At 41.3% G+C, this 18,864-nt stretch overlaps 1 protein-coding gene across 1 annotated transcript in view; it reads right to left on the reverse strand.

Moving 5' to 3' along the window:
• Window positions 1-218: 218 nt before the first annotated feature.
• The window catches only part of ca10a (carbonic anhydrase Xa), a 195,095-nt gene continuing 176,449 nt past the window's right edge, over window positions 219-18,864 (reverse strand). The window contains exons 5-9 of the mRNA XM_053864723.1: window positions 15,941-16,036; window positions 8,638-8,710; window positions 4,527-4,681; window positions 4,099-4,273; window positions 219-1,215 (exon numbers count right to left, since the gene is read on the reverse strand). Coding sequence (XP_053720698.1) covers window positions 1,193-1,215; window positions 4,099-4,273; window positions 4,527-4,681; window positions 8,638-8,710; window positions 15,941-16,036 — 522 coding nt within the window. The 3' untranslated portion in view covers window positions 219-1,192. The remainder of the gene's footprint in view (window positions 1,216-4,098; window positions 4,274-4,526; window positions 4,682-8,637; window positions 8,711-15,940; window positions 16,037-18,864) is intronic.

The following is an 18,864-nucleotide window of genomic DNA, read 5'->3' on the forward strand; positions in this document are numbered from 1 at the left end:
GCAACATTAAAAACACACAGGTCTTTATACTCACCTCCACAGTTTTGACCTAGCTGGATGCCTCGCAGCCAGTATCCGTATCTCCCTTCATCAAATTCACCAGAACTAGATGCAGAAGCACTCTTTCAAATTGATCACAAAACAATAGACTGAAAGACTTCCTTGTTGTCATGGCAACATAGTCAATCTGTAACAACACTTCAAATAATTCACACAAACTCTTGAAACCCTGCAACAATCATGACAGTGGCAGAAATCCTGATCCTGAACGTGTCCATCAATACGGTCATGAGCTTTAACGTTTCAACACATTTAATATGGGAAGGTACAAAACAAGTACAGATACAGTAATTTCCTCATATAGGTGAAGCATTGTTAAAGTGAACTTTCCAGACACATTTATTGGGCTGATGACAAATACCGAAACACAGTGTATGACCATAAAACAGAAGAAAAGGCATCAGCTCAGACAGAACCGTTCCAAAAGTGTACCAAGCTGTTCAAAATTATTTTTTTAAAACTCCTCTTAATATATCTTTTGAATGATAATCCATGTCTTTTCTTTACATTTCTCTTTAGTATTAATAATTAGGATATGTACAAATGAGATAAAGCCACAAGGCTGTGGGAGGCTTTTAAATATTGGCTTCCCATGACATGACTTTTGGAAAATGACGGGGTATAAGGCCGTTATTCCATCCTGCTGAACTCCTTGGTTGTGGTGGAATGTCCTCCGTTGACCTCCGTTCGTGAACCATCATGTTGCAGGCAGTGACGTAAATCTTGGATTTTCAAATAACAGCAACATCTTTATTTACAGACTTTTTAGTCCACCATTCTCCGGTTAAGAGGCTCACATAAATGCTTCCTTGTGTTTTTCTTTTTTTCTTTTGCATCTTACCTTCGTACTTCCCCCAAAACTGGTATCAAAATGTCTCTATAGATGTATGCGTACAGTGGGGGCTTGTTAAGCATGTGAGAGGTGGGGTTAGGAGGGGAGGTTTTTAGTGTATGAAAACAAGGGTCTCTTTGCTTGATGACACAAAGTTCCGTTTCTGAGTTCAGAGTCATTTGTCCTTTTTACAATGCGATGAAATAATCTTAAATGAGATGCAGCTTAAAGCCCGGTTCCAAGACATTCTGCTATTCCATGGTGGTGCCTCGTTCCAACATGCGCACGTCCAACGGGGGGCTACTTCAACAACCACTCGTTCACTGAAAGACACAAGAACATATTCAATTGTCGGGCGCGCTATCCTACACCTACTCACACCTATCCCCACCATCGCCGCCTTCATCACATCCAAAAAATGGTTTTAGACAATACAGGTGAATGATATTATCCAACATGAGATGGACAAGATGACCTGGACGGACGACTGCACCTACCGCTGACCAGTTCAAGGAAGAGAGTGGCATTAACCTTTTTACATGCAGGGTTGCAATGAAGCGCCTAACTTGTTGCACTTGTTGTTTCACCTTTCACACCATAAGGTCATCATTTTATTGCTCTCTTTTACTTTCATATCACCTATAAGATGTACAGAAATGTTTTTCATTTATTTGAATCAAATGAAAAATAAAGCATATAATGTAGCAAGTTCATAGCATAATTCATAAATAGATACTCATTATGAGGCATGAGCCACCGAAAAAATATAAATAAATAAATGGCACATTTCTATCTGCGCTGCACCACTGCTGCACAAGAGGAACAGGCGCCACGTTACAAAGGTGCAACGCACGACTGTCACTCTCTATGCAGTGTGAAATCGGCAGTGTGAGTTCAGCAACAACATGCTGTTACTGGCTTGAAAACAGGGCTTCTTTTTTGCAAGGCCATTCTCTCTTACTTCGAGTTCTGAGTACATATTTTTTATATACCTTGATATGTTGTAGCTGCTTTCAAAATGAACTGGTGATGGAACAGATAGGACAGGAGATTTGGTTTCATTTTTGTAAAGCTTCTTTCACACGATGAACAGGTTGTCTGGGGGTCTCTGCACAATGGTTGAGGATGTATTCACATGCCATGTTTTCATGTGAAGGGCCACTGCCCAGGTATGACTGGGTCCAAGCCATCCTGGCCACGCATGAAAATCCCACATTTGGACAGCCTTACATGTGAATACATTCTTCACGTTGTAGCTGCCCTGAGCTAATGCAAGCTGTGGCAGCATATCAGCCCACAATGAGGTCAATAGCAATGTCTGGAGTCAGTTCAGTATCTGAACACTTATTACACCCATGAAACACTCTTAGGTAAGACACTAGTAGGTGAAGATTTCACAAGAATTGATCATGCTTTTAACATGGAGCCATGGTGTAAATCTGTATTGTAGTGAATAATACAGTAAAATCGTACTCATCAAAGAAATCAGTAAATAATAAATAATGTAGTAAATAATAATTTCATGATCTCAAAACAATCCTGAAAATTGTCCCTGCTAAGATGGAAAACCAAGCAGGGGCAGAGCCATGCAGCATTCAACATGCTCCCTGTCGCTCATCTCTGGCCTGCCTACCTATGTCTCCATGAGCTGTCCCTCTGGTATGGTTTCTAATCTGGTCCCTCCCTTGTCACTACCATTGAAAACCTCAGCGCCTTCAACTGTAGCAGACTCTCTACATTCACTCCTACAAAAGCCTATTTACAGGCTTGGAACACATTGTTTCTTTTTCCATTAATTGTAATGGGACAACAACAAATCGCTTCTCGTCTGAAACGGATTGTGGTCGAGAACCGAGGTACCACTGTACTTATAATATATTTGAAGAAATCTTGGCACTGTCATCAGTCACTGGAGATATACTGGTGAGGTGGAGGATGAGTTGCGGAGCCTTAAAGAGGAAATGATCTCCCTGATCTTTTTAGCTTTGAGTTTCATCAGTTTAGCAGAGTCTGTTTTCAGGCAGCACAATAAACATGTTTAACTTCTTTTAAGTGTTGAAACCTCTCCCAAACCCTTTCTAAACACTCAAGTTTGTTGACCACATAACATCTCCATGTTTCCATGTTTTAAGAGTTGTTCTCAGCGTAGCGAGATGAAGGGTGGACACCTTCTGACCCGACCATCAAGACTCTTCCTGGATCTGAACTTTTCCGTGCATCAGTGAATCACCTATGAAGCTCCCAACACTGAAATGGACACAAGATTTTGCTACGTACTACAACAGCAATAAACACCTTTGAATGAATAAAATGGCACAGGTGAGGACAAACAGATGAACTGAGGGAGTAAGAGAACATCTCGACACATGCTGCTCAACTCAGTGTGTCTGGGAGCGTTACATCACATGGTTTCCCCATCACACTTTCGAGTTGAGGAGATATCAGTCAGTTCTATTTCATTTAAATACTTTGGTAATCGATTGTTTGTGACCTGTTGAAACCGGGTCACGTCACACCTCGTTCATTCTTATAGTCTGTGTCCCTCTTAGGATGTGTTTTGAGTGAGGCTGCCATTTTGTAAACCTTCAGCCATTTTCACTTGCCACAACTTTGTTGCTTATTTCCACGTGAAGCTACTCCTAATGTGTGAGATTTGAGTACTGGAGAACCAGAAACAAACACTATGGTGCCCCTTTAATCACTGTCAACCTTCAACATAAATCTTCAGTTAACCAGGGCTTAGTCCTGTTCAGGGTTTGCGGGGAGTGCTGGAGCCTATCCCAGCAGTCACCTTGACAGGTCGCCAGTCCATTCTCACCGGTTGTAAGACCCAGTATTTAGTTTGTTTTTCATGCTAACGTTTACACATAATCTGAAGTCAATTACATGTTGTCAAGCCTGTAACAATCTTTAGTGTGTAGATTTTAAGGGGGGGGAAGGGACAGTTTATGCTGTTTGGTTCTGACCCATGGAACATTCGGTAAACTTGCCCCTTATGACAGGTCTGGAAGTACGTCAGAGTCACAATTAGACCAAAGATCAGTCAGAGCTCTGTCTTCCATTGAGAGGGTTCTCATCCACGCCCAGTCCCACACAGAGAGCCAGAGAGAGTAGTGGTTTGAGACTAGATACGGTCCATCGCATGTGAGTTCGGTTGAGTCGATAAGACTGTCAGAGCTAGTTGACAAGGTGAAAGAAGTTCTTACCTCGGTACTGCAGCTTCTGGGCCCGATTATTGGGGCAATCTTTGCCTTGCATGCTGAAGTTAATGTTGGTACGAATGCAGCGGTTGTTCAGCGGTTGGATGGGGCGAACGTTGTCGCTCATGCTCAGAAAGATCTGAGATGGCTGGTTCTGGCTCAGCAGCCGCAGGGAGTGCATCTGAGATTTGGACAAGACGAAAGAGGGAGGAGAAAAAAAGCAATTGAGAGAATGTTGCTGAAATGGAAAATGTCAGCCATTCTGATCCACTGCATTATTTTCGTGGCAGGAGGTTTAGAAGAGCCGAGGAAAGCTTTCGGAGCAAAAGCCTCGCGCAGGGCTGACATTTTCTACTACAAAAGAGAAAATCCTCTGATGAGACAGCCCCCAGTGGAATTTGGGAAGTTGCGATTCCGCAGTGACAGACACTCACCTGCATGCGGGTGAGATACACCGGTTTGTTCATCAGGATCCATGTGGCCGTCTCAAAACATGGCGGGATGGTCATCGATCCGTCGTACGTGATGAAGCTACTGGTCTCAGGGTAAATTTCCTCAATGTTCAGGCCTGTCAGGAGATATGCATCGTCTGGAAAACAAGGAGCCACAACTCAGACTTCAATAGGTCATGTATTTAAAAAAGCAAGTCATTCTTAAAAAAAAGTTATAAAAAATGGCTTTGAACATTCAACACTTTTTTTAAAAATAAGTAAGTAATAAGGTTATGAGTGGAGCAGCTGAATGATAAAAAGACATTATATTATGTGGAGGATTCCATCAGGAGCTGCGCATTTGAAACATGCTGCTCCCGGAGAAGCCTTTATAACTTAACTAAACCCGTTTCGCTGTTTATCCTACATGACTGATGAGCTTGAAGTTGAGCTTGTGTTTGGTGAGTCATTACTTCTAACTTCTTTGTCAACCTGGAACAAAGTCTTACTTTTATCGCAAGGATTACACTGTATTAAGGTAAGGTAAATAAGGCAAATATATTTATGTTGACATGGGGTATTCTATTTTTTATTTAAACATGAAAGGAAAATCAATATTTTGATAAATGGCTTGTGAGAATGATGCAAGTGGGATAACTGAAGTAATTATAATGAAAAAGTCTTTCAATATCCAGGTCTGGCAAAAGTTTTGTATGGCAATACCTGTAAGACAATCATGTAAGTCAAAAAAGCAAACCAAGGGTGGTGCTCCTAATGAGTGCATAAAAGAAATCTAAATACATTGTTAAATGAAGCTTACAAAATAATACCATGACCACTTTTTAAAGAGAAAAAAAGCAAAAAAACACATTCAAAATAAAAAAGAAGGTGAGAGGACAGAAATGTGCAACATAAAATAAAACACATACAAATAAAAAAAACAACAACTTGAAAATCATTGATGTTGCAACACCCTTCCCGCACCACGTGTCACTCTCTTCAGGTACGATGCAGGGAGCAGGGGCTTCAGCAGGTGAAAGTACCAGAACTTCACAAACTCACAAATTGTGGCACAGCCGTTGTGTCATACCTGCACAGGCTCACGCCACTTGTGCTTGCAAGTTCCTTGTTTATTCACTGTACTCTAGATACTACTGTTCATCTGCTCAGCTCAGATATGCACCCTGGTGCCTCCTGCAGTAACCACTTCCGGATCACCTCCGTAATTTGGTACACTCCCTTTCCGTAAGAAAGTATGGAAACCCTGGAAACACATTTCCAAACTCTGGAAAGACACTTACAAACTCAGGTAAAAACGTGCCTACTGAAGAAGTTTGTACATTTGAATGAAATGTTGCCTATTTGTAAATGTGTAACTGTGTTTTGCGCTTCTCAACCACCATAGAAATGTGTCCTCCCCTTTTAATCCTGTCAACATCACAGCCCATTACATTTGTCAGTTTCTGTCATATCAGCTGTTACACCTGAAGAACAGGCAGGTTCTCTTCTCTTCCATCACCTCATTCATCAGCCGACCCTTTCTTTTTTATCACTTCTACCTTCACATATCACTGACTGGGGAGGGTTGGTTCTGCAACACAAAGCAGCATTTCCCCCCCAAACTGTCTCCTCCATCAGGACACTAATGAGATCGCTGACATTTCCCTTTGGCTTTCGCACTCCATCCTGTGCTATAAACACTTATCTGTTAAGCTGCTGCCAACAAATACACAATCATAATGAGTACACTGTCTCCCGGAACACAAAGACAAAGGTACAGTAGTGACCTCAGCGCATTTTCTTTTGAATTGCAGATTTGCTGACTGTTTGGGAAGAGAGTACAGCAGGAGGGGGAGATGAGTAAACAGCGGATGAGTTTGCGTGTCACGGTGAGCCATTGACAGCTGTCAGAAGTAACCTCCTCTTAGACTACAGTAGCTACACCGGGGGAAACCTCCTGCGAAATGCTGCTACCACAAGGGGTCAGTCTGCTTTCCCAGCTGCTCGTGCATCATCCATTAATCCAATTATTCCTCTCTTTTTTTAAAACTAGCCGGGGGCGGCTTTCCTGGCAATGCCGCCTCTTTAGTATCGCAGGCAGCTAAAGGGAAACCTCAGGAGAGCTGCTGTCGACTGTTGCCTAACAACGCTGGCTCACCAACAGTTGCCTCCAGCTACAAACATTTCCCAGGCAAGCTCCCCGCTATCCCGACCCAAATAAGGAAAGATGAAATAACCATCTCTAAAGCTCAGCAGGAGTTTCTTATCCGTCATCACGGTACCTCACTCTCATCGGCTCAATCTTTGCTTCAACCTTTCAGAGTACAATTACTTACAACAACTGAATAAGAGGTCGCAAGACGGAAATCACATTTTTATTTCGTTTCTGTGATTTTTTTTACTGAAGCTTCTCAAAGCTCTCAGCAGTTCCTGACTCTCCCGAAACATTGACTGACTGTGGCTCACAAAAACATGCAGCCAAACAGACAGCATTTTCATTTTCCTCAGTCTACATCAAATGATCTCAATGCATCGGGGGCCTCCATTTCACATCGGTAAAGGTGAGCACTGAAAGACAGACTTGCACTCAGTTTTATGATCGATTCATCTGTTCCCTCATACAATTCTATTAAAAATGAAAGAAGCGCTGGATTAGCCTTGGCAGGCATGTCACTTCCTCTTTTAGATGGCCACTCATTTCATGTGACAACATGCCATGTACTTATGCTGCATTCCAGTTGTCCTTGGAACTGGGAAATTCCAAGCTACCGATGATGTCACCTATTTCCAAGTAAGAAAGTGGCAGAATTCTCACCACCTGAGTTCGCAATTCAAGGTGGCTTCCCAGTGAACAGGACATAGAAGTTTAGAATAAATGAAATACACAGACAGAAACAAACATATTTTGCAAATTCATGTTCCCTCTTCATCCTCTGGGTGTTTTTTGTGTAGTTAACAGAACACATAGTTTAGATCTAACCATTCAAAACAAATGGCGTACCTTAACCTGGACCTTTGCTTATATTCAGATATCTCATGATTGAGAATAGTTTTCGTGGACATTGCCATCTTCTTTTCTGGCCTCAATAACAGGAACACACTGAACTCAGTTGTGACGTCTTTCCCTGCTCAGACTAACTGGAATGCAGCATAATGTCCTGTTTGGTTGTGAATGGCCACCAGCAGACACATTTATTTGGAACACACAGCGATGTTCAAGAAAAGAAGAATGTAATTTTATAATCCAATGAATTACAAGAAATAACAAAGAATACAGTTTTTGTTTTTTAGGAAAAGAAGAATGAAGCTGTAATAGGGCAGCAGGTCTCATTGTAGTCAGAACTGCAGCCACACAGCTCGGTGGCAGGTTCAAATCCTCATGCTAGAAATAAACAACATTTCAGCTGCAAAACAAATCCTGAAACTTTCTGTTACCCGCGTCAGCATAGTATAAGTATGATAAATAAGTACGATATAAGTTCTACGCTAACGCTAGAATGACAATGACTTGCATGGAGAAGAGTTTGGTACTAAATTTATGTGACCAAATATGTGTCTCAATCGAATGAAACAAAGTGTGAACCAGAGTCACAGTGACTATTATTGAGTTTCTTGTATCTAAAGTATATTGCCATCATGAAAAATGATTCCACCATCTCATATTTTTTCACTGCAGCAACGGGTCCAGCAAGGTGGAAGGACGATTGGCCATTTTCAAAATTTTGACTCTAAATTAAAAGTAGAACAGCAGTGCAAACGGAACACTTGAACACCATGTAGACACTTCAGCATTCTACACACATGCATCGCTCAGAGAAGGTGGACATCCAGCGTAAGGCCCATTTAAATGCTCACCACTACTGCATGCCTTCGTTGGCAATTGGTGCATCTCATTTTCTGTAACAATTATTTCTACTATTAGGTCACCGGAAGCCACTGCAGAACAGACTCTCATTATTGTCTCATATTTTCTGGGTTAAACCGTCTGCTGTTGGAGGGAGAGACAAAAGTTTGAAAGGAAAAGTCAAACAAAAGCCAGCTCTTCACACCGACTACAGGAAACTATCAGAAAAAAAAAAAACATCTGAGGACCACGCAAGGGCACAAAACTTACTTTTATATGTTATTCTTGTAATTGTGTCTCTATTCAGCATTCGATTCAGGAATGAATTTGACGTCTCAGCAATCTGGAATGAGAGAGGGAAACATCAAATAGTGTTAAAATGGAGACATAACACACAGATGACAGCCCATCGCAAGCGCATTTATTACCCGCCCATGCATTTAACACAGTCAAAAGCAAAAACACTTTCTTCAAATGACGCCGTGCCTTATGGGTATTAAAGGCTCCAGCTGCCTCTACAGAACCATTACTGCCACAGTAACAAGCCTTTTTAAACAGTTAACGTGTTGTTTTTACCTTAAATTGACTCATAATGGGCTTCTTCCACCCACACCCTTGTATGCCTGAGCTTTCCTTCTACACCAAAATTAACACAATAAATCAGCTTCCAATTTGGTATTTGGAACGTCATGCCTGCTTTATTTCTGTCTGGGCCCCTCCATGAAGTGTGGTGGGACCAACCTGGGGTCCACAGGCATCGCCTTTGTCGGCTCAACGAAATAGGATTTATCATGACAGTACCATGACAACAACACATTACAAGTTTAAGATTTGTACAAAACCATAATGGAGTGTTGTAAAAACAATCCAGTGTGCCAATTCCTTGCCAAATCTCTCTTTTAAAAGGCAGCCTATCCCTTCTTCAGAGCAGGGTTTTTTCGCTCTGATCACTGCACAGTGTACAGTGCATCAAATCTGAAATGACCTTAAATGTTGTGTTTTTTCTGAACAGAATATATCTTTGTGCCATTCCTTTGGATTGGAACGACAGTGACTGTGACAATGACTTTTGCAATGTGCATTGAACCCCAAATGGTAAAAGGCGTGGGGACGCGACATACACCATGTGCGTTGGTGTCCAGTGTTATGGGGGACATTAAAAGTTCTCGGTTTAGCAGCTTTACTAACTTGATTACACTGAAAACCACATGTTAAAGCAGGATATTTTGACCCCGGCCAACCACCCTCATGAGTCATTTGGATAGATTCAAGAGGCTTGGCTGCCTCTGTACGCTCTTTTATTCCATGTCTGCGCCGTTCAATGGTGCAGTAGGGAACATTTATGTTGCATGTTGTGCTCATGTGAAGTCGCAGCAGATGGTGCCGGATGTGTTCTGTGCGCCCCATGTTTCTACAATATACATTTGACTGATTTAATGACGCAAATATTGTGTTTAAGAAAATGAACCTCACTATACACTGCAAATTATGTGGTTCATAAGACAATAAATCAGCAACTACCATACAAGAGCTATCTATAATAGAGCGGAAAGATCATTGCACATATTTCAAGCTTGTTGAGAGCCACATCACAACTCATCGAACTTTGTCTATTTGACCAAAAAAGGAACACACACACACACACACACACGCTCATGCACAGTCATGTTTTTTTGTTTTGTGAGGACATTTCATTGACTTTCCTGTTCCTCTTTTTCTATACCTAGCCATCTAAAACAAATGACTAACCTTAACTGGGACTCTGAACCAAACTTAAGGGTAAATACATTTATAATGACGTAGTTAAATTGAAGCTTAAACTTGTGGAGATCGGCAAAATGTTCCCACAAATCCATCAAACTCCTCCCCACAAATATAGCAATACAATGTCCCCACACACACACTGCCACCCAGCCACCCCTCACAACGCATACATCGATAAACCAAGGAATCATTTATTAGCTGGGCCTTACAGTTGTTTTTCTAAGCAAGCTAATTCCATTGTCAGATTTTTGTGTAAACTAATCTTATTACGCGCACGTATTCCAGGATAGAAGTTCATTGACAAATCAGTGAATGGACTGATTTTTTTTTCTGTTTTGTCGCAGGAAAATAAACTATTGAAAAGTCTTCAATGTTGAGTTGATGGTAAGAGCAGCCCTAACTCGCTGTTGCTTCATACTGAGTGTCACATAAATGTGGCCCATTCTTATTCTGAATGTCATTTCTGTTGACACGTATTTTCAGTGTGTCTCACTTATATAATGGCTGTGAAAAGTCACCTTTTAAGTAATCTCATCTTAAAACCAGAATTACCTGCCTATTTGAAGTATATATTCGGGGTATTATAATTACTATAGGTGTGTACAAAGTTACATTTTCATCATTGCCTAACTAGATAGCATTCTTGCATTGTGCATATTTCACCTATTTGAGCTTACAGATGAGTTACAAATCTACGCAGAATCATCCTAAAAACAGATATTTTCTCCTATTTTATGCTTAGATTTAGTGTCTTATACCTATTTTTAGGATGTCAAAAATGACATTTTAAGTAACGTCCACTTAAAACCCATTTTTTTGCTCATTTTATGGCCAGCTGGATACATCTGATCTCTAGATATGCCAATTTTAAATCTACAACAGGTTAGATTTTGACGTAAATATATTATTTTCATATTTACTGTGATGGTTGGCTTCATACTGAAGAGTTATAAATTGCAGTCTACCTATTAGTATGAACGAACTTTGAGACAATGTTCAACATTCTCTGGACGATCCAACAACGGGCGTGTCCTGAGAGTCTTTGGTGTGTTTTCCCAAGTGTGGAACATATTTTTGAGATGCTAACAAATGTGTCATTGTCTGCTTGTCATTGCATTTTGTATATTAAAGTATAGTGTAGATATAGCTAGAAAAAATGAGTTAGCCGCTATGTCAAGTGTATAGTTCTGGATGGAGGCTGGGATTGTTCTGGAAACTTTTGAGTGGTTCTTACTGTATGCCATCTGCCAGCAGTTGTGTGTATAGTAGTCTACTGAGGTCCAATCTCCTATGAAATGATTGATGTGGACGACCATGCTAGCTAACTTTAAATCATCTTAGCTAGCATCAGCAGATGCACTTCAACCTATCACTGAAAATCAGGGTTCTCAAGTCACACGTATTGACCATGTGACGCACGCATTCTGACCATTTCACACGCATAAACATGACACCCACCATGTTAAACCGCTTTTGAGGAACATTTTAAGTCCACTCTGTGTGTCGCCAACGGCGCGCCCCGCAGTCATAATCATGTTTTTTTTTTTTTTACACTGTATGAGTCAATCCCTAACTGACCCAACCCTTCGACGGTTGCGTCTTTGAAAAGGAGCCAGAATAAGCCCATATCTGATATCTTCAGTGCCTACACACATTCATTTCTTCCACAGGTGGGAGAGGTGCGGGGAGAAGGCGCCTCTGGATTGCACACAAGGGAAGCCATGAATACAAAGATGTGATTGTTTAAAAGCATGTAGGGCGTAAGCGTTCATTATCAACGACGTAACAACGTTGTAGCCTTGTTTCTGTTGAAGGGACTAATGGAACAGCTTTAGTCTAATTAAACTACACAATTCCAATTAGTACCAATGAGAAATCAATTAGCCCCAGCATTAAAGTTCATGGTCGTTACTCCGGATACCTGAACAGTGAAACGCCACATGCACGAAGAGGTTTGTCTGTGTATGGACGGAAGAGTTCCGTTCATTTGTATGCAAGACATGGTGACTATGCAACATATAACCGTGAATATTTTACCTGTGGAGGGAGAAGAAACAATGTGTTGGATGCAAGTCACAACATGAATGGACATTCTTGTGAGATGCTCCATCCTGCCTTCTGCCTGTTTTCACTTCTGCAGTTTGACAAAAAACGATGCAAAACAAACCCACTCCAAAAATGCACTTGATGGGAGACTGCTGTGTACTTCATACAGTATCACTGCAGACAATTCACATCCGCCTCCACGCGCTCCTCTCATGCCTCTCTGCCAGTCGGTGGTTGTCGCAGCACTAATTGTGAAGTTCCTTTGTTTAAGGATCGATGAAGGGTGCTCTTCTCTCCTTGTTAGGGCATCACTGTCATTGTCAATAAAACCCAAGAGAGAGCATAACTTCCACCCACTTTGTGATTGATTCATTTTTTTTCTTACTCAGTGACAGCGCCTGCCTTGTATTACACCAGCATGTTGGCTGGTTTACCTATTCCTATTGTAGACTCCTTCTGCTTCCTAGGAACCACCATCACGGAGGACCTCGAATGGGAGCCAACCATCAGGTCCCTCATCAGGAAGGCCAAGCAGAGAATGCTCTTCTTGAGACAGTTACGAAAAATACGACTGCCGATGAAGTTGCTGGTGGAGTTCTACTCGGCCATCATCCAGTCCATCCTCACCTCCTCTATCACTGTCTGGTACAACAGCGTCACCTCCAGGGACAAGAGCAGACTGCAGCGCATCGTATGTTCTGCTGAGAAGGTGATCGGTTGCAACCTGCCACCTCTTCAGGACCTGTATGCCTCTAGGACCCAGAGACGTGCAGGTGGGATCAGAGCCGACCCTTCTCACCCTGGACATGGACTGTTTGTCCCTCTTCCCTCTGGCAGGAGGCTACGGTCCATCCAGACCAGAACCTCCCGTCACAGGAACAGCTTCTTCCCCTTGGCCATCAGACTGTTGAATTCATGAACAGCCTTGTTGCTATTTTATTTTATTTTATTTTATTTTATTCAGCACTTTATTCCAAAACACTTTCCTAGTTGGTGGGATCACCACTGACAATATGGCAATAAGGGCATATGGCAATAAATTTGATTCTGATTCTGAAATTTGATTCTGATTCTGATCATTCTCGATACATTATCATGAATGGCTTAACCAGAGTGAAGTTCTCTGCTGCCTTTGCTTATTCTCCACAGAGCTGGTCACATGAACGACAGCACATCCATTCGCTTGGATTCAATAGAAATCTTCCGGATGCTTGTCAGTCAGATGAACCTCCAGAACACTGCTGAAATAACACCACTTCTAATTTAGGCCAGTTCCAACCAGCACAGAAAGAGCTACTGAAATACCACCAGCGGTAACTTAACCTACGCCACTCTGGGATTGATAGATATAGCTGACATGTTACAGAAATTAAGGCTGGACATGCTCATACTGCCATCCAGGTTCAGCCACTGCGCCTGATGTCACTTTCACAGTTCGCTGCGTTCATAATGTGGCATTAACCAAGTAATAATAGCAAGGGAAAACAATATCTCCAGTTATAACGTTGTTAATATGGTGGTGACTCTGTGGAGGGACGCCGGCCTGATAACTATCAGTCATTGTAGAGATATAAAAAGAAATTGAAGTGCAGTCGTACTGAGGAGTGGCGTCCTACTTAATTGTATCTATTCCGCTGGCATAATTATAAATTATGAATTTCATTACAGTGTGAGTCACCTCACAAGCCAGAAAATGCACAACATATTAGCTGCTTTTATTGTTTTATCATTGTATTAGTGTCAGCTGTTAGTGACCACACAAGCAGTGTTTGCATGCGTGAAAAGAGGTTTCCCTCTGGGCCTCCAAAGTCATCTGATGCTAACAGTGTCAACATTTCCAGAGGAGCGTAAATACTGTACCTAGTCAGTTTTGGAGTATTTGTACTTCACTGAGAAAATTGTTTTTTTGGCTGCTATGTGCTTTTACTCCGCTGAATTTCTCCAGAGCTTTTTGTTACATGACGGCTGCCATTTTTAATAAGCAATAACAGTCAAATGGTAGAAATGACACATCGACCTGTGACAGCACAAGCCAACCGCTGGATGCCTCCATGTGATTGACTGGTTGATGTTCACATTACATTAAGTTCCAAACAAAAGACAAGTTGCTCACAATTGTGTGAAAAGCAAAACAGCAGTTCTCTGTGAGGTTTGAAAAGAAAGGAATTTGATTGCAATTTCTCCCTTTCCAGTGTGTATTTCGTGGTCACTTCAATGTGTTCAATGGGGTGTGAAATAGTGACGACTGTGTTACGTGCTGTAATACAAGACAGTTTTATTATTTTTACTTGCTGTTACCCCGCTGACATTTTACGCACTCTCTAGCTCTGAACAACAAACATGGCATTCCATATTTGTGACAATTGCTCAAGGAGCATCAAAGTCAAATTCAACCTTTCATATCCGCAGGTCATGCAGGTACGCAAGGCTGCCGTCATTTGGTAGAGCTAACTTTGGACTGTTTGCCAACTCTGCCTACCTAACACAGAAGCCGAGCTGAGCCAGGAGGCTTAGTGTCACTTAAATCACATGTTGTGTTCTTTACACTGCAGTTCACAGACAAGCTGGTGCTTCTTGCCCTGTAGTGGACTATGTAGTTATTATTGTACTGTGTGATATTCAATGTTAATTGAAGCAAAACAAATCATCACAGCATGCGCCCAAAACAGAAATGATACTGGTCTTGTGCCTGAAACAGGAACCATTATAATAAATCGACACTCATAGAACAATAACAGGGAGAGTCCAGGGATCAAAGAAACAGTTTTCATTGCACGACATAAACAAGACAAAGCTGAACTCAAAATGACACAGTAGTGAGAAAAGATTTGTCTCTGAAGCGAGATAGTCGATAATGTGCAAGGGTGACCCAACTAAATGAAATTCAGCTTTGTGGAAATTGGTTTTGCAAAAGAAACAAACAATCACTTTGACACATCATCTCTGACCCTCACTTCCGTTTATGCACGAAAATGTGAATAAAGATTCACTCCTGTTTTTTCATGAAACCTGTCGACTCGAACCTGGATGACTCCCTTTCTTGAGTAGATTATGAACTAAAGGTAACACATGTAATGCATCAGGAGCGTGATGTCATGAGCGGCACCAAGATGATAGCAGCAACAACAACTTGAATAATATATAATGAATTGTTTAATATGCTTATGCAGTCATTGTGGGAATACATTTGAGGTCAGGTGCTCTGGGGGTCAAACCTTCTGTTAGTTAAACATGGACCTGAGGTTCTCTCTTGGGGGCACACATGCCGCTGCTTGCTTGCCCTTCCTCCTGCTCTCTGGGAAACAGCTGAGGTTTGTGCATTGTCTTCCTACTTCAACTTCATTTTAGTTTCATTCACGTTGCTATGCATTTTTTAAGTGATATAAACCCTCGTCATGCGGATAAAATAATTGAAAACTAACGAAATTAGTGAAATATCCCATTATATAAAAGTTACATATATATCAAGGACATGAAGGAAAGGAAAAGTTTTTTATTTTTGAAAGCAAGAATAGCTTTACATCATAATTAATATTTTAAATGTTGTTTCAGTGAAGCTATCCTTGATGTTTTTTCCTATAATTCTATTCTGATAATTTTAAAACATCTTTCTCAAATATTTCTTCAAAGTCACTCATTTTGATTTGTCAAGCGATTCCTGTGAATAACTGAACATTTCTTCGACTGCAATATGAAGCCTCCGCCGTGGCTGCAGGTTATTGTGCGTCAGCACCAGCAACACATATGAGGCGGCTGAGCTTACCTTCATGAATATGGACACTATCACCAGACCGTTGGGGCTCTTAGCAGCTTCCGTGTAATTTGTATACAGCTCATGATTGTAGTGGATCAGTTGAACCTGGAACAGAAAGAAAGAACTCTTTAATAGCCCTCAAAATCACATGACATTGTTTAGTTCAAAAGAATCAGCAAGACTGCAGCAAGGATTTAAATGAGCAAAGCTTTGTCTGAAACACGTCTCACAAGAGTGTCACGACAACATCAATAGGTGAGTGATTTAACGTTTTTACTATTGCCAGTCAAACTCTGCCAAACTCCCTATTATCATCACCCCGCTCGCACAACTGCAGGCTGGGAATACGAAGCTTTCATAAGTCTTCTACAAGGCAAAACAAAAGGGGCTGATGATGGCTGCTGCCTGAGCACTGCAGATGGTATTGGTGCTGAGAGCAGCTTTGATTTGCAAATAACACTGCTTACGTTTGTTAACCAGTATGGTGATGTTTGAACGCTACAAGCACACTAGACATGGATCCATATCTCCAGAGTTGTTCCTCGTCTGCAGCAGAACAGGCCACACAGGCACAAGCCGACTGTGGACATCTATGTGGTGATGCTGATGCCCACTTGAGGGCTCTCTGGTGCAGGGAATGTACCAAAATCACTCCTCTACCAAACACACAACACCTGTTGTCTGGAGTAAACAGGAAGTTCCAGTCACTGAATCACACACCTAAGTTGATCCCGATGAATCTATCATCAATAATTATTAATAAATTGTGGTTCTGTAGACCGGTCTTGGTCAGACGGGCCCCAAGAGAGACTGGTCTAAAGTGGTGTTTATGAAGTTGACTACAAAACAGCTGTGCACCGAGAGCTTAAGTCTACACTAAATTAAAAATATGTAGGCTGCTTATGCAGAGCGCTTCAGTCCAGTCAGGTTCATAAAGCCTTGTTTCGCCGCTGTGGAGCAGGATGCCTTTGCGCTTCTCAGTGGTTTTCATATTCCAGTTCATCAATTTTTTCTTTCTTTATGGTATTTTCATGTCAGACATCTCCCATTCATTTGCGGTGTTACGCATTCATGGTTGTGTTGGAGGTGTAATGTTGTGTCAGTAGAACATGACCTGGGCACTTTAAGTCCACTCAGTCCTTGACTGAGCATACACATCTAATGGGGAGCCTACAAAAATATGAACTGGACTCAATGGAGACATGAAAGTTATTTTCTGATCAAGCTTGAAATCCACCATTGACCTTTCACATGATGTCAGTGAATTTGAAAGATTCATTCTCACGCAGAGAGAGCAACAACCTGCATCTAAAGTTACTTTAGGCTTTGTGTGATATGTAGTAGCAAACTACAATGCTTGTCACAGGATCTCACTGGACCAACTATCGAGCCAGCGTGCAGGACAAGCTCTACAGGGTCATGGTAAGTGTTTAACAATGTATACATTGTATACATGTGATGTTTGATTTGAAGTCCAAATAATTACACATTTTCACTAGCAAATAAATCATGAATTACAAGACAAACATGCTCGAAACTCACATCAATATTTATCATTTAAATTGAGGTACTGCATATGTGTGATCCAGGGCACGGGGCAAAGTGGACCAGAAAAGAACTTTTTTCTCCCCACAGACTCCCACTCTTTTATTTCCAAGCTGAGGTCCCTGGAAGGGGCTCAGACTTAGGCTCCCTATAGTGCAGGAATTACCGTCATGCAATTTCCACACAAAGGCGATCTGCAAAACAATTACATGAGCTCTCTCTACGCTGACAGATATTTCTGATCGAAATATGAATTACACAGTCACAGCAGCTAAACACGAATGTTGCTGTACATGAAGCATTATTGCCGAGGAGAAAAAAACAAATACTGGAGTAGAATTAACACTGTTTGTTGTGTGATTAAGATGTAGAGTCAACGTCAGTTCGGCCCGGAATAAATGCAAATAGAACACCGTCAGGAGGAAAAGGAGCTGGAAATAAAATGATAAATGAGTTGAAGCTGAAACTGGATGACCTGCTTTCCTGTTTTCTTGCAGTGAAAACACATTGTTTTCAGGGAAGAGCAGATGGCACACCGTTCATTATTTTATGATTATAATAAGGCTTGTTTTAAGTGTTGTCAGTGGTAGGATTTTTCTTCCTTTCTTCACAGACACTACAGTAAGTCTACACAAAATAATGAAAAAAAAAAAGATCATTGAGACATAATAACCCCACACTGTAGAGACTTATTTTTCATCAAAATATATCATCCTGCTTGATTTAAGACACATTCACTCCAATGAGTTTTTACATTGCAGGCAGACAAGGCGCTTTGAACAAATACATTTATTGAAATTAATAAACTGCTTTCACTTTTTTTGTAAATGAGAAAACATCTTTCAAGTATGAGCACATTCAGTAGGTTGCGTTTTGGGAAGTTGCCCAGATGATCTCTCTATAAACATTCAGTTGTTCGTATTCCTCAGCATTATTGGTGGCTTGCTGAGGCTTCATGAAACAGTGACCAGACTTTCAGAGCCCACTAGATGGCACTAACAGTTAAACTAATGACGTGGGGTTTCACTGAAATGGTTGCTTAAACCATCTAGTGGGTTCTGAATATCAGGACACTGTTTCATGAAGCCTTGTCACTGCATGTGTTAATATAACAGAAACAAACTGCTCAATGGTTATCACTGTCATCATGATTTTTACGGTGAAGCTGAGCTCAAATTTTTGCTCTGTCATTTGGTCCATCCGTCCATCCGGCAGTGAGGAGCTGATAAAGTTCAAGCAACAATATCCATATTTTCAAAGACGACTAAATGGTTCTCTGTGGTGTAAAATCTCTGGATTTGAACAACCACAACCTCATATCATATTCAAAGCAAGAGTGCCATCTAGTGGGGTCTGAAAATAAGGACAGTGTTTCATGAAGCCACATC

This window comes from Synchiropus splendidus, chromosome 5 (genome assembly GCF_027744825.2).
Source record: "Synchiropus splendidus isolate RoL2022-P1 chromosome 5, RoL_Sspl_1.0, whole genome shotgun sequence".
NCBI lineage: Eukaryota > Metazoa > Chordata > Actinopteri > Syngnathiformes > Callionymidae > Synchiropus > Synchiropus splendidus.